Raw genomic sequence first — 22,016 nt, 5'->3', positions numbered from 1 at the left:
TCCTACGCAGCTACGAATGTCTGTGATATTGTATTTAGGGTATATCGTCACAACATCTTGTTCCTTTAAAAAAAGCCCCCATAATTTCAGAGTTTTAAGAGGACGTCTCGATAGCTTAAGTGGCTAAAGCACTTGACCAGATATTGAGAGATCTGGGTTTGAATCCCAGTCAAGGTGAATGGTTTTTACACTCTGTAATTGTTGCGTTGAAGGGCCATTGTGTTTCTTTTCAAGTGTAATGAGTGTTTGTGTAGATTGACGTTTTCTTTCCTTGGCAGCTCCGGAGACGAAGATGACGATGAAGATGGGGACGAGGAAGGAGAGGACCTGGAAAGGCCGGTGACGACGTGTGACGAGTTTGCCCTCAACATGCTACAAGGGGTGAGTTGCGTCCCTTGAGTGTGCAAGGCAGGAGCCTCTCCCCTAAATGTTCACCAAAACGCAAACTTGGAAATTAAGGAATAGCATCTTGGATTGTGCGCATATTCATTTCCTTATGCAACTCCCTCCAAGCTGTGCGTTGTGTTGATAAGTTTCTGGTTGGTCTTCCCTTGATTTCAAACTCCTGAGCTCGGCAAACGATTCTCTCGTTTGATGTATTGTTCTGGAGTTGTTATAAAAGTTTTACTATGGAACTTTGCTGAGTCTAGTATTCCCTTTTTAAATTTACTGATTGTTTGCTTTTCCTTTTTGATATTCATTCCGTTGTTTAGGCAACAAATACAATGCGTGCCTCCCTGGGCACATGCAGCTCTGCCCATGCAATGTGATCTATTAACTGGGTTGATGTATTTTTCCTCAACGGAAACCATAACCGGCTCAGAGTACTACTAAGAAACTGGCCCCCATTTATAGCCTGCTTTTATTTTTATATTATTATGAAGTAATCTACTGGTTAAGGTAGGTTTTTGGATGGACACAGCTACCAAATTAATATTTTGTGACTCCTAACAAACCACAAAATCCATCATCCTACTCTAAATCAGGTCCCTCTTCATCTCTGAGTACTTTCTTCCTCCCTTCATTCCCCCGTCTAAGACATCCCTATCCCCTGTTCCTTCCCTTTCCTCGTTTTGCCAACATTCTCCCCTCTATAACAGTCTTCAACATCCCACTATATCCGGTCAATACCCCCTTCATCCACTTTTCCTGCCTCCTTAGTAATATCTCCCAACAAACCCCTCTCTTCGCCCACCATACCAAGTACTTCCTCATTTGTTTTCTTCTCTGTCCATTTCACCTTCTCCATTCTTCTCCACACCCACATATCTACAATAGCCTCCAGTCTACGTCCATCCTCCTGCTTCAATGACCACGTTTCTATAGCCGCGCATAGCTACGCTCCATATCAAAGTTTCCTAATGGGTCTTTTGTTAATATCCTTAAAATCAACATCCGTGTCATCTTAACTCCCTCCTCCCTGTGAAAGCCTCTTTGCCTAGCGCAATTCTTCTCCTTACGTCCCTACTACTTTGATACCGTGTTGGTCCAAAACACTTCCGAGATACGTTTAAACTGTTCTACCTGCTCTAGTTTTTGCCCTCCTATTTTAATGTTTAGCTTAGCCTTTTTCTTTCTGGAAAATCGCATCCGATTTTGTGTCAATTCCACCTCCTCCCTCTCCCTACTTCGCTATCTCCGCTCCCCTCTAGCCTCTCCTCTCCCTTTCCTCTCCCCAACCATTCCTCTCACCCCTCCTCCGCCTCCCGTTCTCCTCTTCCCCTGGCCCCCTTCCCTTTCTCTCGCACCCCTCACCTCTACTATTCCAGCAGTCATTACTTCTCTATCTTCCGATGAAGACGGAGTAGAATTCCATCGAAATTATCAAGAAATAACGTGTGTGTGTTCCTTTTTTTGTGTTTCCATGTTGTTTGTTGCTGTCCAAGTTTGATATTCAACACTTCCGTGTTACATCGTGAAATCATCTATACATATGCACATATATACATGTGTGAAGGTGTATATAATGTGTATAGTGCTTCTCTTCTTTGCGCACGCCAGGCTAACAGTGATTCGTGTCTCAATTTCCTGTTTGCCTTGTGTGTGTGTTTACTTGCGTCCTGTTGCGTTTGCTTGCCCAATTGACGCCTCTCTCCCCTTGCAGCCTGGCCTTGACAGTGGTTGCACGGCGGTCGTTGCGGTAGTGCGCAAGGGAGGTGAGTTGTATGTGGCGAATGCGGGGGACTCCCGTTGCATCCTGAGCCGCAAGGGGCGTGCCGTTGACATGTCTGTGGACCACAAACCGGAGGACGACGCGGAGAGCGAACGGATCCGAGAGGCTGGTGGGGAAGTGACGTCGGAGGGGCGCGTCAATGGAGGACTCAACCTCTCTAGGGCGCTTGGTGAGCACCGTGCACCGCTACTATACAATTGGCCTAGCACGCGGAATGTGTGTCAATGCGCACACATTTTTGTCTGTGCGTGTTTGGTGTTCTTTAAGCCTAAATTTAAATTTTTGTTCTGTTTGACCGATGTACTTTGTGTTGCGTTCTGAGTACTTTAATTCGTACTCTCCATTCCTCTCGTATTTGGGGACTTTGTCGTCTTAAGTCTGTGGAGAGATCAGGTTCTTAAAGGCATGAACCACTGTAAAAGACACATTCAGTGAAAGATGATCTTGCCTACGAAATTTAGGTCAGGCTCTCCTAAGTCAAAAATGTAATTCTCTTTTCTTCCCAGCTATACATTGTAACCTTTTGACCCCTCCAACCTCCCTCCCACTCTGACCAACGCCCCCCTTCCCTCAATCAGAAGGTATCTACAGCGTGCTGCTTCTATGAGGATCACCTGATGATGATGTACAACGTCGAAACCTGGGTCGTGTGTGTTTTTTAAAATAAAGTGTGTGGAATTACAAAGTCAATTATTTCATTACATTTCAATTGGCTATTGTACGTACAAAGTAAGACCTATTTGATGATGGGAGAGGTAATTTATTCTTAAGGAATGAACCACTGTAAAAGGCACTTTTAATTGTTTCTTCTAGGTGAAATTTTGTTTGCTTTTTGAGAAATAGTCCCTTAGGTAGAGTACTCGTCGCCATTTGGCAGTGGGGTCTTTGAAATGTTCAGTTTGGATTAACTGTCAAAAGTTTTTCCTTCATTTGACAATTATAATAATAATAATAATAATAATAATACATTTATTTGTCCGGAGATTTGTTGCATATTCATACATACACAAATATAGGACACGTCAAATATAATTTTCACAATTTCACAATAGAAGAGATACAATATATAAATATATATATATATATACATACCAATACACTAGTATAATTACATATCAATTGTTTAAGCCGGAATTGATGCATTGCGACAATTCAAGGTATTCATTTACAGAATAGAACATATTATTTTTTAAAAGGTTAAACAGCTTTTTCTTGAAAACAGGTACTTTTGTTTCATATTTGATTTCATGGGGAAGTTTATTGAATAACCTTAAGCCCATTGCTTTGGGCCCATGGGCAGTATTGTGTGTCCTGACAAATGGTTGGTGCAGGTCATTGCAGGTCCTTGTGTAGTGACTATGGTAATTGTGGTTGGACTTATAATGGGAAATATTACCCTTTGCATGTAAGATGACATTAAATATATATATGCAAGGTACTGGTAATAAACAAAGTCTTTTGAAGAGAGGTTTACATGGTGCATCGCAAGGAGCATTGCTCATAATGCGTATAATCCTCTTTTGGATTTTGAAGATTATGCCCGCATGGGGAGAGGAACCCCAGAAGAGGATACTGAAAGTAACACGAGAGTAAAATTCACCATAGTAAATGGATAGAAGGGCCTCTAAATTTACAGAATACCTAATATTTCTAATAAGGAAGCATAGGGAGCTTAACTTGCTGCGTAATTTGAAAATGTGTTCCTCCCAAGACATGTTTTTCTGTAGGATTACTCCCAGGAATTGGGTACTGGAATTTTGGGGAATGCTCACACCTTCTACATCTACTGAGATTGCAGATGAAACTTTCTTTTTATTCGAAAAATAAATCAGGCTGGACTTATTTAAATTGGGCTTTAGAAAGTTAGGAAGACACCATGCATTGAAAAACTGAGCTACTTCGGCTGCTCTTTCTGTCAAGCTGTCTACTGAGGAGGCTGATACAATGATATTTGTATCATCAGCATACAGTATTGGGTCTATCCCCTTAATGAACTTAAGATTGTCTGGGAGATCATTGATATAGATTAAAAATAAAATAGGACCAAGTACAGAACCCTGGGGAACACCCAGTGTTACTTCTCTACCAGGGGAAACAAATTTGGAGCCATTACTTGAGAGCTCAACATACTGATGCCGTTCACTTAGATAAGATTCAATCCATTTGTAGGGCGTGCCTCTTATACCATAGCATTTCAGTTTATATAGGAGTAACTGATGATTGACGAAGTCAAAAGCTTTACTGAAATCGAAAAATAATCCTAGAGTTTCAGTTCTATTATCCAATCCTGAAAGTATTTGATTCACCATGTGATATGTGGCTGTTGTAGTGGACCTTGTTTTCCTAAATCCATGTTGAGATGTGGATAATAGCTTATATGTCTCAAGATATGATACAAGACGTTGATAAAAAAACTATTTCAAATATTTTCCCCAGCTGGTTCAACAGGGATATTGGTCTATAAGAATTCATTGCCATTTTGCAACCTTTCCCTTTGTATATTGGCACAATTTTTGCTGATTTAAGAGGGCTCGGGAAGATTCCAGCTTTTAGGGATTCATTAATTAAGAACAGCAGCTGATCCTTTATAGCATTAAACGACCTTTTTATGACTATCCCTGGGATGTCATCTAATCCAGGACTAAATTTGTTAGGTAATTTATTGATTACGTTGGTCAGTTCCATGGCTGAACATGGGAATATATATAATGAATTGCATGAGTTAGGAATATGAGAATAATTAGCTGAGTTGACTGAAACTGTGGGATTTTGATGGGATAGGTAGAAATCATTTAGAATGGAGGCCATTTTAGAGTAACCTGGTATAGCATTACCAGCGGAGTCCTGCAGTTGAAGATCTTGTACATGATGTCGACCCTTTGATTCGTTAATAATTTTCCAAATCTCTCTAGATTTATTGTCTGCATTATAAGGGCGGTTCAATAAGTACCTGTGTTTGATGACAAAGGGCTTTTTCCTGAGGGAAGTTTATGTTATCATCGTGTGCTGCCATCTATCAAACGATGGTGAAACTAATTTCAGACTGATTTAAAAAGGTTAGTTTGGATTTGGCAGCCATTGGAGTGTAAGGCGTGTGTTACGTGATTTTTGGGTTTTCAGCAAATTTAATTCTTTCTCTGGGTAAATTCTAGATTACTTTTTGATGTATATATCCCTAGATAGGGTATTCATTCATTTAAATTGCGATTGGTATGACTTAGGAGTGTATGCTACTTAATAAGGCAATCTTTTCCTCAGGAAAATACACAAATTTTGGAAAAAATGTTTTTAATCATTAATTAACATAATCACCTTTTAGCTCTATATACACTTTTCCCAGCAATGTTCAATGAGTTCAATACACTTTTATTTATAATAAGAACTGTCTCGCTCCTCAAAATAGCCGTAAACTGCGGACATCACTTCTTGACGGTCGGAAAATTTTTGACGAAGGAGCCATTTTTTCAAGTTTGCAAACAGAAAATTCTTAATGAAACGACACTTTCTTCTTAGCCGTTTGCGGCTAATTTTGCTTGATTTCTTCACTCAAACATTGCAATAAGTTTGCATAATACTCGCTGTTGATAGTTTTTCCTTTCTCAAGTCAGTTAATGAAAATTATTCCACGCACATCCCAGAAAATTGACGCCATGACCTTGCCAACTGATGAAAGTGTCTTCGCCTTCTTTGGAGCCAGTTCTCCCTTTTGAATCCATTGTTTTGATTGTACTTTCGTCTCAGGTGTGAAGTAATGTACCCATGTTTCATCCATGGTTATGAAACTGCTTAAAAATTCTGTTTTGCCGCTGTGAAACTTTGCTAAACACTAGATTGAAACATCTTCACGACACTGGTTTCGCTCGAGTGTGAGCAAACGTGGCACCCGTCTTGCACACGGCTTTCTCATGTCCATAATTTTCATTCAATATGCGATGTACCGCACTTTTTGAAATGCCTAACATGTCTGCTATCTCGTGAACTTTCAGTCGACGATCATCCAGTATCACTTTGTGGATTATCTTCACCGTTTCTATGAGTCGTCACACCTCATTTGGTCGACCCCAATAGCAATGTTCTCGTCTTTGACAGCTCGTACTGTGCCCTCATTCGTTAACTCTGCTGTCCAATTGTATTATATTTTACTGTTGTATAAATGAAGGAGGAGCAGACTCACTTCCAGAAGAGTAGAATAATCATGTTTAGCTTTGGTATATTGGTTTGGGGGCTTTGAGGCCTTTCAAATTAATAAAACTAGTATTGTATCACATGTAACGATGTCCGATTTTCTCATTGCATTTTCACAAATTAACTGAAATCGTTCACTGTTGGTGGATGCCAATCAAATACTTAACAACATGGCATATTCAAACTTAGAGGATATGCTTTATAGATTGCTTACTTTCTAATACAGTAATATTTTTCAATTGAATACTGCCATCATTAGGTCAGGCCTTGTACTTTTGAGAGCGCCCCCATGTTTCTGAAGTTTTCGACCAGGTTTTTGCTTAATTCTCCTTATCATAAATTGGCAAGGCGGTTCTGTTCCGCTAGTATTTTTTATCGTAGAATTTAGTTTTGAATGTCGTTAAACGGAGTCTGCTTTTAGGTTTAGTGAATAAAATCGTCATGCCGATAGATTTAAATGAGGCCATCATCATAATTGTAATACTTAAATATATGTGTGGGTTGAATTTATTGTTGAATGACTGTTGTTTTCCGGTAGCAACCGTGGTTTGCGTGTGTGGTTGGTTTTTTTAGGATTATCTCCATTGTCTGAGGTACGTTCAGTGATGTCATTTCCTCCATTTGCAGGTGACCATGCATACAAGCAGGGAACTGAGCTGGGTGCACGGAAGCAGATGATCAGCGCCCTGCCTGATGTGCGCCGGGTTCAGCTGCGCAAGGATGAGGATGAGTTCATGGTCCTTGCTTGTGATGGAATCTGGAACTCGATGACGTCACAAGATGTGATTGACTTTGTCCGAGAACGTCTCTTCAAAGGATTGCCGTTAGGTAATGTTTCAATTGATTGTAATTTTTTATTTGGGAAATGTATAGTTGTAGTAATGTATATATACAATCGATGCCATGCTGTTATTTGTCGAAAACTGCATCACGGAGAGGGCGGTATGAGTCTAGGGAATGCAATGAAGTCACAGGATGGTTTCCTTTCATGTCCCTTTTGAGTCTGGGGAACGAAAAGAAGTCACAGGATGCTTTCCTTTCATGTCCCTTTTTTGAGTCTAGGGAACGAAAGGAAGTCACAGGATGCTTTCCTCTCATGTCCCTTTTGATTCTGAAAAACAAAAAGAATTCACAGGACGCGTTCCTTTCATGTCCCATTTGAGTATAGGGAATAGAAAGAGGTCACAGGACGCTTTCCTTTCATGTCCCATTTGAGTCTGGGGAATAAAAAGAAGTCACAGGGAGCTCTAAATACGGTGAGGAAATGGAGGAGGGTGGACAATCAATGGCATTTGGTTTTTTTGTCCAAAACTGCATCACGGAGAGGGCGGTATGAGCTGGCATGTTGTCATGTTGGAAGAACCAGTCGCCTGTGTGCCAAAGATCTGCCCTAGAATCCTCTGAACTGAACTCCAAGACACTCCAGACCCTGTCACCAGACTTATTTCACAGACCCTGTAGATTTGAAATGCATCAATTCTTTGAGATGTATCTCTCGATATGGAGGTGTAATTTCTGAGGGATTGAGGATGTTGTCAATATTCATAATATTTCAGATGCAGTTATGTTTGCAATTTAGCAAACCTTTCCCAGAACGCTCTGAGACTGTCTTTTTTAGGTGTTTCTCCCCGAAAATGTTTTTATCCTTAAGATATTATTGTTGTCATGCATCTTGGAGGTGTCCATGACATTCAAGTAGCGTCTTATCTTCCATGGGAATGCCAGTATCAAAAAAATGGTATAGTATCCTCAAATAATTCCTCAAACACTCATAAGTACAACCCTGTACAATTAATATTTGATCTGAGGCTATTAAAAACTTTATTTTACTAAGTTAAGTTGGCATAGATGATGAAAACGGGATGCATGAGACCGTACACTTGGTTATGGGGAAATATTCAAATTCGCTTGGGGACTGTTGCTTGAAATTGGATATAAATAAGTTGGCTAGGAAGGGGGAGAGAGAGGCGCCCGTGTTAGTGCCTGAATTTTGTTTGTAGAAGTTGTTATTGAAGGTGAAGGAATTTTGGTTCATGATTAAGTTTGTTGAAACGGCGTATTTATTTATGGTTTTCTTTCGAGATTGGTTTAGATGAAAGGCATTCTTCAAGGAACTTTTACGTTTCGGGGATAGGAACAGTAGGGAAGAGTAGATAATACGTCGACAGAAACAAGTATTTCGGTGTCTTTCAAGTTGATCTTTTGAAAATTCCTATGTTCCCAGCTCAACTTTGTGGAAATTCATGTTAATTAAATGAAGAATACAGTGTATCTTTCCACTGTCTTCTATTCACGTACGACCAGTTTCAATGCTCAGGCGTCATCATCAGATACAAATTAATCAAGACGCAGTGCATTTATATACCAATCATGAGGGAGAGGAGGGGAGGGTGAGGGAGAGGGGGGAGAAGGCGAGAAGGAAGGGAAAAAGAAAGTGAGGTTGCGATTGGCGTTGATGGGGAGGGGTGTAGAGGGGTATTAAGCATCAGGAAAGGTGATTGGTGTGTTCACAGTGGGGTGGGCGGTTTGTTGGGTCTTTCCGTGAGGGAAAGGGGTACTTCCAGGATTGAGGAGGGGTATTCAAACCATAAATCGTCAACCAAATGACTCGTTTTCAAATCGTTCCTGATTTCCAGCTCTTCCCACTTGTCCATCCTCATTCCTTTGTCCATCTTGTGTAAGAGTTCCAGGTTGAAATCACACCCATGGTCTTCTTCCCACGGGTGATGCTTGGCGAAGTGTGATTGCTTGAGGTCACAGTTTCTGAAGCAGCGTTTGTGTTCCTCCACTCGTGTTTTTAATGATCTCCCCGTTTGGCCTCGTGTGTAGATAGCAGTACAGTCCTTAAAAGTTAACTCATAAATGCCACTTTTATTTTGTGTACATACTTTGTCTTTTGTAGTGTTAGAGAATGATTTTAAGTTGTTCGTATTGTAAAAAGCTATTAGAAATTTCTCCTTAGGAAAGGGGTTGGCTTATTTTTGTGGAATCAATCCATAATATCGGAATTTGCACCTATTTCCTCCGCATTAATTGTTTTTAATTTTATTGTTGAAGTCAGAAGTGTTTCTGATGCAGGGGTTGTTTTGGTAATCGAGATACGGAAACTCTTGGGGAAACCATAGTGATAGGACGTAGGTGGGGGAGTTTACAGCTGAGACAATGGGACGCATGGGGCGGTTAATTTTGTGGATTTTGGGAAGGCTGTACAGTCTTGTGGGAAGGGTGGGGTTGGAAACATGGAGTTTGAAGCAAGGAGATTTTTCCGTTAGATGTGAGCAACCAGCTGTCGTTGCCTTTGTTTCCCGAATCATGCGGTTGAGAGGGTTTTTGGACACGTTAGTCTTCGGGCCAATTTCAATAGGTTGGGTCATATTTTGATTGGTACGGGTCCTTGTCCAGAATTACACAGCAGTTGACTTTGTCTGATTTTTAGGTGGAAGCTATTTTTAGATTAAAGAGACCTGATTGTTGGGAGAAAATAATAATAAATAATTAGGTTTACGGTCTCGGATATGTCGTTTTCATTGCTTCAAGACTGTAGGTACGTTCATTTTACTTTTACACAGCATCTATGGTTTTGGTGTCCTTCCTTCTTCAAAGTACTCTCTACTATTCATAGTAGACTATGCCTTCTTCTTATATATTCCATCTTCTTCTGCTTCTTTTCATTTCCACTGTTTGATGAAGGACTGTCCTTGGAAGTCCTCCTCTTAAGTCAGCAGTTTGGCTTACGAGGGCGGTTCAATAAGTACCCGTGTTTGGAATGAAGAAACCATTTTTACGGGAAAAAATGTTTAATTTTAATAATAGTCCCCTTTATTAGAAAGATACACTTCTCCAAATGTTCCGGCCAATGTTTTTAACCCTCCAAAAAATAGGATTTGTTGAACTCTCTCCAAAATACTCCTCTGTCTCGGCGATAACTTCCGAGTTTGAGCTCAATTCTTTCCCCGCGAGCCATTTCTTCATTATAGGGAATAAGAAAAGGTCGCAGGCAGCCAGATCAGGGGAATACGGGGGGTGCGGCAGCAATTCATACCGTAGTTCATACCGTTTGGTGGTGACAACTCCGGGATCAGCTTGTTTTCCACCGTGAGCAATGGCGGCACCCATCGGGGCAACAATTTTTTTATTCAGCCAACTTATCATGTAATAAAATATTAATTGCTGTTCCGGTCGACACACCTCCCACGGCCTCTGCTACTTCACGCAATTTCATTTGTCAATCAGCGAGGATAATGGCGTGGACTTTTTGAATGATTTCCTCGGTATAACCACGCCTCCCTGCCATCCTGGTCGCTCCTCATCAAGAACAGATGTCCGCCGTCGAAATTCGTCGAGCCAATATCTAACCGTGGTCATAGATGGCACGAAGTGAAGTGTCCCCATCCAACAGCATCCAACTTTGCTTCCATCTCCTCGCATTTCTTCCAATCCAAAAACAAAACAAAAATAGCGAATTACCGAAAGATACTGATGCTCTCTTTTTCCATCTTCAAGTGAAAATCACGAAAAACACGTCTTACACTCAAATGGTTGTCAAATCCAAACTATCCTTTTTAAATCAGTCTGAAATTAGTTTCACTGTCGTTTGATAGATGGCAGCACATGATGGTAACATAAACTTCCCTCAGGAAAACGCCATTTGAAGTCAAACACGGGTGTTTATACAACTGTGTTCATATCACTGTACAAACAGCTAACAATATTTCAATTATTAATCTCTCAAGGCAACTTTCAACACCGCACTTACCAAGAAAACTTGATGTTTTACTTTGTTGCTCTGTGATTTGGTTTTCCATATATATTTTTAACGACAAACCGTGTAAACTTAAGGATGACAGAAAGTAACCCATAACTGGCATACCATACGCAACAGCTCTACAATACGCCAAGCGCAAAGACGGCTCATTAATGGGTCTCATTGGTAACTACCGTCTAGATAATAAGTGGGGCTCTATAGTCTGATTCGTGGCCGCCAGATTGTGCCGGTCATTGCGTATGGTTTGTATCGATTGGGACGACGCAAACAAAGGAGCATGTGGTGGATTGAGTGGCCTTCTCTTGTTGCGTATGGTTGCGTATTAATTGTAATTGTCTCACCCATAGGTGATTCGCCATCCGAGCTCCAGGAGAGACGCAAGGCGACTGTTGGAGCGAAGCTGTCGGAAATTTGCGGAGAGGTGAGTGACTGGTGCCGTGTCGACAGCTGTCGGTAGTATGTTGACACCCCGTTGACTGTCAAAGGCGTTCTTTAAACTGACCATTTTGGATTTTGTGCTCATTCATTTCATGATTCAACCCTCCCTGCCAAGTGTGCGTTGCGTGTACATGTTTTTCTGGCTGGTCTATCCTCGTTTTCAACCTGCTGAGATCAGTAAATGATACTCACGTTTGATAAGTTGCGCTGGGAATTGCATGTAAGGTTTTAAATTGTCCTCATTGCGTGGAAACAGTGTGATGCTTTGTTTAAAAGGTGTGATTTATGGAGAATGTGTCTTAATCACGCCTCAAATATGTTGTGAAAGGTCATATTAATCCAAAGTGTGTGAAAATTGTGCGCTGTTGTCTTGTAAAAGGTTTAATTTGTCCTAGTTGCGTGGAAACCATGTTTAACTTTGCTCCTAAAGGTTAAATTAATCGAAATTTTGTTGGAATCATGCTGAAAATATGTCCTAGAAGGATAAATTAGTCAAATTTGAATGAAAATTATGTGCAGTCCCTACCTTGTAATTAGGTTAATACTTATTGTGTCGCGCTGATGCAATAAATATTGACATAAATACTAAAGTTAGCAACTTCAAATCCATCACTTTAAGTATCAATTTAAATAGAAACGATAGGGACTACAAATCCTAGGAAAATGTCACTCCTGGAAGCGATAGCTGCAAATACATCTACATCAATACCCTGCAAGCCACCAAAAAGGTGTGTGGCAGGGGGGGTGCAGCACCAGGAGGAAAGGGTAAGGGATGAGGGGGTTAGGGTTTTTCAAATGGATGGGGAAAGGTGAGGGGAACCTGCAAAAAAATATATATAAACATACTAGTATAACCATGTGCGGTACCTACCTTGTAATTAGGTTAATACTTATTGTGTTGAGCTGACTCCTGGGGGATTTCGATTACAAGCATTCTGGTCCCTTGTTTCTCTTGGAAAAGATGACATTTTAAACCTGTCAGCCTTCCGGTCTATCTCTCTAATCTTATTTTCGTTGTCCCTCCGCCCGTAATACGTTGGGGTTCGTATTATGTCCTTGATGTCATCGGAAAAGGATGCATCTTTAAATGTTTTCGAAAAGTCTAATCTATATTGTAAACACTGCTGTGTAAGGGAATCTATTGTGTTGAGCTGACTCCTGGGGGATTTCGATTAGAACCATTCTAGTCCCTCATTGCGCTATGAAAAAATTACATTTTATAACTGTCAGCCTTCCAGTCTATCATCTCTCTAATCTTATGTTCATGTTCCCTGCAACCGTAAAGTGTTGGGGTCAGTATTATGTTCTTGATGTCATCGGAAAAGGACCCGCCTTCTAAGTGTATTTAATAAGTTTAATCTATATTCTAAACACCGCTGTGTAAAGGGAATCCCAGCCTAAATATTCTCACTAAGTAGTCACGCTACTGCGTGCTACTGCGTTAAAACAATCTTTTTGGAAAATCTAGCCTCCCTTATCTGCTGAACTCGATCTAATTCCTGAATCGAATTTATCTCTTAAGGATCCCATACACTGGCAGCATACTCTAGGTGGGGCCTGACTAGGGCGAGAAAGCATTGTTCCCTCACTTCTTCATCGCAATTTCCCAGAACTCTTTTTTACAAATCCCAATTGTTTATCGGCACGGCCGCTTATTTCTTGTATATAGAGAGTAGTCTGTTTGTGAGTAAATTGTTACACCCAAGTATTTAAAGGAATCTAACCCTCGCGATTTCTGTTTGCTTCACTTAGTAACCAAACGGGAGGGGATTGCTGTTTTCCCAAAAAAGGAATGTTCTTTAATGCCCCAGTGCAAGCTACTTTGATCCCGTCCTTTGTCCCAAAATGTTTGCCTTTGAGGGGTGTTTTGTGGTAATTTAAACCTAATACCTGAGTCTCATCACCTGTTATTATGTTGTCCATAAATATGGGATCTACACCTTCAGCTTGTTGTCCACCGTGAGAAATCGCCGCGGCACCCATCGGGCCGACAATTTTCTCATTTTGCCAACTTATTATGTAATAAAATATTAATTGCCATTCCGGTCGACACACCTCCCATGGCCTCTGCTACTTCCCGCACTTTCGTCCGTCAATCAGCGAGAATCATGGAGTAGACTTTTTGAATGATTTCCTGAATGGTGACCACGTATGCCGTCTGGCGTCCTGGTCGCTCCTCATCAAAAACAGATGTTCGCCCACGTTTAAATTCGTCGAACCAATATCTAACTGTGGTCATAGATGGCAAAGTGAAGTGTCCCCATCCAACAGCATCCAACTTTGCTTTCATCTCCTTGCATTTCTTCCCATCCAAAACAAAACAAAAAGAGAATCACCGACCGATACTGCTCTCTTTTCCATCTTAGCAAAAATCACAAAAAAACAAGTCTTACTTACGTACTGGCTCCCAAATCCAAACTAACCTTTGAATCAGTCTGAAATTAGTTACACCATCATTTGATAGATGGCAGGACACGATGATAGCATAAACTTCCCTCAGGAAAACGCCCTTTGTCATCAAACACAGGTACTTATTCAACTGCCCAGATTCCTTCTTGTATGTAGTACTACATGAGAAATGTAAATACATGGCCCTGGCAATAGGTCCAATTTCTTGAAGACGGGGGATTTGAATGGAAAATGAAATTGTTCAACAATTGGGTTTCGCATATTTTGGAAAAAAACGGGAAATTTCATCGGGATTTGGGATGAAAATGTTGTGAATTCAATTGACACAAACTGGTCGTTTGATTAATGATAAGAACTTGCTTATTTCCCTGGACATTTGTTGAATATTCACGCATGAACCAGTCTAGGACACGTCATATATAAACAACGCAATGTATGGAATCTACAGTGCTCTCCTTGTTTACAGATGTTCGACGCCTGTCTTGCGCCCAACACGTGCGGGGACGGGACTGGCTGCGACAACATGACGGCAATCTTGGTGACATTCCGAGAGGAGCTGTGGGACAAAGGGGAAGGCAAGAAGGAGGGTGACGCAAAGGAAGTGGAGGTTGCGGCGCAAGGCAACAAGGCTGATGCTGTCGACAAGGAGAAGGCAGAGGGGAAGGCTGACGAGAAGGAGAAAGCGGAGAGCGAGGAGGGAAAGGTTTGTATGGGCCAATGTTTATTGCGTTGCGCAACCCATGTGTGGGATTCATTGTATATATATTTTGCGTCAATCATAAGTTGTGGGAGGAAGGGAGAATTAATAATGAGGGGACAGTGGACTCTAGTCAGGGAGGCTTTTGCTCTCGGACTTTGATTCATTTATTTGATCTTCGCTTCAATTTGTAAAGAAAGGAATTCCTCTTTCAATAAGCAAAAATGATATTTTAACCCTCTTAGTGTGGCGGGCCAATATATCGGCTTTTGTATCCCTGACAAAAAGTGCGGCGGGCCGATATATCTGCTCTTGCGTAGGCTTTTGTTTAAATCGTTGTAACTTATTGTTTTTTCTTTAATAATTAATGGTTTTTGTGCTATCGATAGGTTGAATTCCATAGAATTACCTAACTATTTTTTAAATTTTTTATTAGCAATTTGAAATGCTTTTAAAAAAGCATAATTCTTACCATAATTTTTCGTTCAGTTTTGTACATGTCGGGAAGCTCTGCCTAATTGTTTGCTCGTTTTTTTTCTGAGTGGTCTTTCCTCAATGAAAAGCCATTGAAAGGCTACTAATCTGTGTTCATCTGTAATCTCTTGAATGTGTTGTGGTGTCGTGGTGTTGATATATAACTGCTTATTCAGACTTTGTTGAGAGGATGGAAATGAGAGCACCGCTTTGTAATCATTTTGGTTTCTCTTGCCATGTCCTATCTAATTAATTGCGCCCTGTGTATTGGATTACATTGTCAGCAGTTCTCTGTGAGTTAGAACTTAGTTTTTTCCTTCCTTTAGATTATAAGCACATTGCCGCAGTCTCAAGGAAAGGGGAAAAGTCCCAATTTGACACAGTGAGATCAGCCTTTTCAACAAAATCGAACTATGCAGAGGCTGACAAAAAAAATTGCAATTCACTGGATTTTCTTTATTTATTTATAATATTTTCTACATGTCTTTTTGATTCTTTATTATATTTAAATATTGTAGTTCAATTGAAAAATGTTTTTTTAAAAAATATTAGTTTTGCGTCTAAAAATCGAAATATTATTGCTGAAAAAATATTCTTCAAATTTTATGATACTGTAGTAATTACATTTATTTTTCAGATGATGTAAATGTATTACATTATTATTAACTACAATATTATATTTTAAAATAAAATAAACTGCATATGGATATCTAAACAAATAACTTCATAATGTTTTTTTTCCTAAGGTGATACATTTTCTTAAATTACACTTTGCACTTCTCATTAAGTACCCCTGGAATCCCCACCGCACTAAGAGGGTTAAATCTCCATTCCAAATGCACGTAAATGCGGTAATATGTCATTTATCCCTTGTTATGGATCATCTATGCCATTCTATCTCACCGGAACTTGAATATATATAATGTTTAAAAGTATAACCATTAAGATACAATGTTTGGTTAAGAAATAGGTGAGACTGGGGTCTTTCTTTCTAAGCGCTAAACCCCTTCATGGATCACAATCTGTAGGGTGTCGCCCTCTAGGGTTGTTTGTGAGAGGTAAAACGCCACCTTGCTTGTGGCTTTATCTCGTCTTGTTTCAGCGCAATGCCAATTCTTGCCGGAGATTATCCCACATGCTTCCTGTATGCAAATTATTATGTTATTACCGTGAGAATTAAGGTGTTATATGAATCTAACAGTTTCAGGCTTAACTTGGTGGAATTCTTTCATGGTGAGGGTAAAAGAAAGAGAAAAAATTTTAATTTTTTTTATTTTTTTTAATTTTTTTTATTTTTTTTAATTTTTTTTATTTTATTAAAAAAAAAATTAAAAATTTTTTTTAATTTTTTTTTTAATTTACCACCTGAAGATGATGCGCAGCATCGAAACCATGGTCGTGTTATATTAAAAAAAAAGTGTGTGGAAGTGCAAAGTTGTTTTTTCTCTTTCTTTCACCCTCACCAAGGTGTTATATATCAGCGATGCACGTTTCCATTCAATATTGTCTGATTTAACCTCAGGAAAAGTGAGTTTATGAAATATTACAATGATTAAAAGAGGCATTCGGTAGTGAATCTACGGTGTATTTGTTGGTACAGCCGCTTCTACTCTGGGCAAACCGTTGGACCGATGTATAACGGAGAAGCAGACAAGCATTAACGTAAACAAATGATGCTCACATCAGCATTGTGAATGATTGAGTGCATCCGAACCGTGGGTTATCTGTCAGGGAGATTGCCAATGAGGTTGTGACGTTAGTTTTGGGCTGTTTTTCATCTTTTTGGCGGAGATTTTGGGTGTGCACACATCATTGATTGAAGCAGAGTTCGACGTTGTATTTTTTGTTTGAAAGTAAACCTGTTAAGATACAAGGATTGTTTGAAAAAAAAGACAAGACTGGTTGAAGGGTGGCCTGAGCGGGGTTGGTCTTCAATTGACATTTAACCTTTTTTAAAAGGTGTAAACCACTCTGTTAGACTCTGGTTTTGCTTAGAGCAGCTTCCCCATTAGCAGTATTGAGCATTACAATAGTTTCCAAAGCTGATCTCCCCGACAGGAAACAAAATTTGACTGCAGCGCGTTGCTCTTGATAATCTGCCATCACGTTTTCAGAGGAATTTATAAAGTTGTTTTACTGAAACAGCTCTCACGGATGGACAGATTCAGTCACAGCGACAGTGTTGAGTATACTGACGCAGGAAGCATGAGTCTGATGTTAGACCGGCTGAATAAAGGCTTACCCTACTCTCCCTCCCCTCCGCAGTGCAAATTCCTGTTGTTTTCAGGCTACTCCCCCTTGTTTATAACTTGCGGGACTCTCCCTCCCCTCCCCAGTCCAAATTCCTGTTGTTTTCAGGCTACTCCCCCTTGTTTATAACTTGCGAAATACTCTCCCTCCCCTTCGCAGTCCAAATTCCTGTTACTTTCAGGCTACTCCCCCTTGTTTATAACTTGCGGGACTCTCCCTCCCCTCCCCAGTCCAAATTCCTGTTGTTTTCAGGCTACTCCCCCTTGTTTATAACTTGCGAAATACTCTCCCTCCCCTTCGCAGTCCAAATTCCTGTTACTTTCAGGCTACTCCCCCTTGTTTATAACTTGCGAAATACTCTCCCTCCCCTCCCCAGTCCAAATTCCTGTTGTTTTCAGGCTACTCCCCCTTGTTTATAACTTGCGAAATACTCTCCCTCCCCTCCCCAGTCCAAATTCCTGTTGTTTTCAGGCTACTCCCCCTTGTTTATAACTTGCGAAATACTCTCCCTCCCCTCCTCAGTCCAAATTCCTGTTGTTTTCAGGCTACTCCCCCTTGTTTATAACTTGCGAAATACTCTCCCTCCCCTCCGCAGTCCAAATTCCTGTTGTTTTCAGGCTACTCCCCCTTGTTTATAACTTGCGAAATACTCTCCCTCCCCTCCTCAGTCCAAATTCCTGTTGTTTTCAGGCTACTCCCCCTTGTTTATAACTTGCGAAATACTCTCCCTCCCCTCCCCAGTCCAAATTCCTGTTGTTTTCAGGCTACTCCCCCTTGTTTATAACTTGCGAAATACTCTCCCTCCCCTCCCCAGTCCAAATTCCTGTTGTTTTCAGGCTACTCCCCCTTGTTTATAACTTGCGAAATACTCTCCCTCCCCTCCCCAGTCCAAATTCCTGTTGTTTTCAGGCTACTCCCCCTTGCTTGTAACTTGCGAAAATTGGAAAATTCGCGTTCCTTTTCTTTGACAGACCTGGTATGTGTTTTGAGATGTAATCTGCTTTTCAGGAGGAAGAGGAGGATCATGGGATTGTGTTGCTGACTCCGCCGCCCAGCCCACCGCCTGTGGTTGCGGAGGACGATGAAGAGGAAATGTCGGAGGAGGAAAATGACGAGGATGAAGAGGAGAAGGAAGAGGAGGAGGAGGAATTGGATGAAAAGGCAGAGGAGGAAGAGAAAGGGGTGTCGAATGGACACAAGGGTGGCGTGGGCAAGGGTTCTCCGAAGGGGAGTAAGAAGAGGCCGCCTGCGGACGCGGTGGAAGCTGAGGAGACCATCTTGAAGAAGCGCAAGGTAGCCGAGGCGACGGGAGACGAATCGGCCGAGGGCGAAGACAATCCACTGTCCGCCAGTTGATAGGCGGGATAGGAGAAAAGACTTCGGAATGCCCCACGCTCATCTGCGTTGCGTGAGGAAGCTGTGCGTGTGTTGTGTATCTTGTGCGAGTGTGTGTGTGTGAGCAATTGCATTCTCTCTATACTCCCAGTTGAGATCTTTGCGGGAAATGGAGAGGAGGCATGAATGAACATTCGGTTGCGTGCGCAAGCCATCGACAAAGTTGATTGGGGGAGAGTCTTAATATTTGAGGAAACAACACTAAGATGGATGCGCTGCTTGCGCGAGGGATGACGCAAGGTACAGGAAACCCCTACCCCACCCACCCCACAGTACAGAAACACGCAAAAGTGCACTATTGCGTTCTCAAACAAGAATATCAAACCCGATTGCATACATCTGTTGACTCCTTTGCGCATTCCAGAGTTTCTCTGTATCTCTCTTGACCTTTGTACATATTTTAAGGCTTGTTTGTAATCTGCGCGACGCAGTTGTTGTTTTTGGCCAAATATTTTGTTTCTCTGCAACAACGGACGGGTGTTTAGGATTGTTTCTTGTCGTTTGCGCCTTTGTGGATGTTTAAAGGATTCTGCAACGACTAAAATTGATGCCGTGGTCCGCTCTAAAAAGATATCTCTCTGCGCAGTACAAAATTCAAAGGTTAATAGTATTTTTTAAATCAATTCCCCTCCCATCTTTTAAACAAACATTGCGCTTGTCTTAATCTGCAAGAGAACTCTGGAAAAGAATTACCAGCTCAGTTTTACGCAACGCAGTGATAATACAATGTCCCCCCCCCCCCCCCGTACATCTCTCGTGATTTGTCAGATTTAATTTTTGTTTGGAAAACTCTTATTTCTTTACAAATCTGCACGGCCCTCCGATGCTTAATGGGCTATGAAGTTCAACATTGCGGGAGGGTATTTATTGGGTATGCTGGCAAGCAGGAGTATGGCAGGGGTGTGTGTTCCTTGTTGGGATGTGTTCTTGTCGGAGAGGCTCAGTCTGGGAGATTTTGCGTTTTTTGTTTTGTTCTGAGTTTCTCTTGCGTTTGCGTGGAGGGCTGGCGAACTGTTATATTAAAATTGTGGGATTTAGATGTTTGTCGTTCAGGGAATGGGTGTCGATATGTTTTGCCGTTGTGGTAGGGGATGATTGCGAGTATTTTAAAGAGCCATCCTAGTCTCTCTCTGAAACAACTTGTTGGGAGACTTGTTGGTGTTTCGCAAATGGTTTCTATTGATCCCAATATTATTATTATCATTTTTATTATTATAATCATCAATGAGTTTGCTTGTGATAGGTTTTTAAGGAAAAGAGAGATCTGATGACCTCGCCTTGAATTCTGTCACCCCACCTCCGACATAGCGACGGCCGAGTTGGCATTGGGCAGACATTTCTTTCATTTATGAAATACACGAGAGATTTAACATCAGGATTGAACAAAATACCTTTCCCCTTTTATAAGAGAACACATAACTGAAGTATTGCCTGTAAAAATAACAATATTAGTTCCAATTGGGAACAGAACTGATGATTGATTTGCTGTCATAATGGCAGCTGTAGTGCCTCCGCTTCGTGGATGGGCAGCATCTCTTCGAAGGGCCGAAATTCCATAATTTGTAACCGTGGTATCGCCCACGGAAGGGGGTGACGTCTGCGAAGACTTGCCAAGTTTTGTCCGACCAGGAGAAACCTCTTTCCTTGTGCCGTACCCGGGATTTTAAATCCCCTGTGTGATGGATGGATGGAGTTTATTTTTAGCTGCGGTTCTCGGTCGTTCCGTACTTTTCTGCTTGATTGGAACTCGGCACAGAGATTGTGGGAGTCCCCCTGTTCCCACATTGTTATCTCTCTCTTTCTCTCGATGTTTTATTTTGGAATACTGTGTTGTGTTCATCATTTTAAGCGGTGATATCTGTTGCTAAGCGTCGGGAATGTAACAAAGTCAGCCAGAGTGGTGCAAGTTTATAACTGTGAAATGTCGAGTGTTAAGGTAATGGAAATGTTCAGCTGTGGACGATTAGATCCGAAATTACATGGGGTTGAAGTGTGTTCCCGTGTTTTGCGGCATTGACGTTAGGAGTTTGAAATAAATTGGGCATTCGTCACTGTCGCTTCAACAAATCTTTAACGACAAGTTTGTGTAATTAATTGGTGTCATGTCGTCATTTCTCTCGACTCTCGAGTGACTTGGATGTTTGAGAAACTTACATTTTTTTGCTTCGCACAAGTCGTTCATTCGTCGGTTCTATCTCCGAGTTGAGTGCGTGGCGTGTTTGTTTTGTAGTCCGCGGCTGAACGGGGATCTTGTCCTCGTCTGTCAACAGTTATCGAACATTTATCTCGTGTGTATGTTCCGCGGTTTTGATTTGGTGTACCCGTACGGTAGTTCTAGTTTGGAGAGTGAGAGAGAGAGAGAGGAGCATGCTGGAGAGAATGTACCATTTTTATTCCGAAGAGTGCCACGGTTTCGTCTCTCTCCAGTTACGAAGATTGCACTTGCATCCAGTGACGTTTGGACTCCCCATCGGCTAGAGTAATTGGTTTTGTGTTTCTTTCAGAGCGAAAGACTTCTCATAGACTATTTCCATGATTATACTGTTAAATTTGCTCCCAGTTTAAGATTGAGAGTATATGCGCGATGTGACCTATTGACATTAAGCAAGTGAGTGAATAAAAAATTGTAAACATAAGAAAATGGCTTTGTTTTATTAATTGCGCGCAAAAATATTTCAATCAAGGTCGCTCTCTTTCTCCATCCTGCCTTGTTTGTTTGTTTATGTGTGTGTGTGTACAAGGGTACTGACCAGAAAGCACGAGAGCAGTTGAATAAGTACCTGTGTTTGATGAGAAAGGGCGTTTTCCCGAGGGAAGTTTATGTTATCGTCATGTGCTGCCATCTATCAAACAATGGTGGAACAAATTTCAGACTGATTCAAAGGTTAGTTTGGATTGGGCTGACATTCGAGTGTGACTCGTTTTTCGTGATTTCCACTTGAAGATGAAAAAAGAGCAGTATCATTTGGTATTTCACTTTTTGTTTTGTTTTCGGATGGGAAGAAATGCGACGAGATGAAAGCAAAGTTGGATGCTGTACGATGGGGACACTTCACTTTGCCATCTATGACCACAGTTAGATATTGTTTCAACGAATTTAAACGTGGGCTAACATCTGTTTTTGATGAGGAGCGACCAGGACGCCAGACGTGGTTATACCGAGGAAATCATTCAAAGAGTCTTCTACTCCATGATTCTCGCTGATCGACAGACCAAAATGTGCGTGAAGT

At 41.1% G+C, this 22,016-nt stretch overlaps 1 protein-coding gene across 1 annotated transcript in view; it reads left to right on the top strand.

Moving 5' to 3' along the window:
- Positions 1-21,398, top strand: part of LOC139685931 (protein phosphatase ppm-1.G) — a 57,538-nt gene extending 36,140 nt beyond the window's left edge. Inside the window, exons 8-13 of the mRNA XM_071583067.1 lie at positions 279-381; positions 2,105-2,342; positions 6,986-7,186; positions 11,471-11,544; positions 14,437-14,673; positions 18,400-21,398. Of these exons, the coding sequence (XP_071439168.1) occupies positions 279-381; positions 2,105-2,342; positions 6,986-7,186; positions 11,471-11,544; positions 14,437-14,673; positions 18,400-18,747 (1,201 nt within the window). The 3' untranslated portion in view covers positions 18,748-21,398. The remainder of the gene's footprint in view (positions 1-278; positions 382-2,104; positions 2,343-6,985; positions 7,187-11,470; positions 11,545-14,436; positions 14,674-18,399) is intronic.
- The last annotated feature ends 618 nt before the right edge of the window (positions 21,399-22,016 follow it).

This window comes from Hetaerina americana, unplaced genomic scaffold (genome assembly GCF_022747635.1).
Source record: "Hetaerina americana unplaced genomic scaffold, ioHetAmer1.1.p SCAF_121, whole genome shotgun sequence".
Classification (NCBI taxonomy): Eukaryota; Metazoa; Arthropoda; class Insecta; order Odonata; family Calopterygidae; genus Hetaerina; species Hetaerina americana.
The sequence above is the reverse complement of the archived record's forward strand: the minus strand, read 5'-3'. Positions and strand labels throughout refer to the sequence as shown.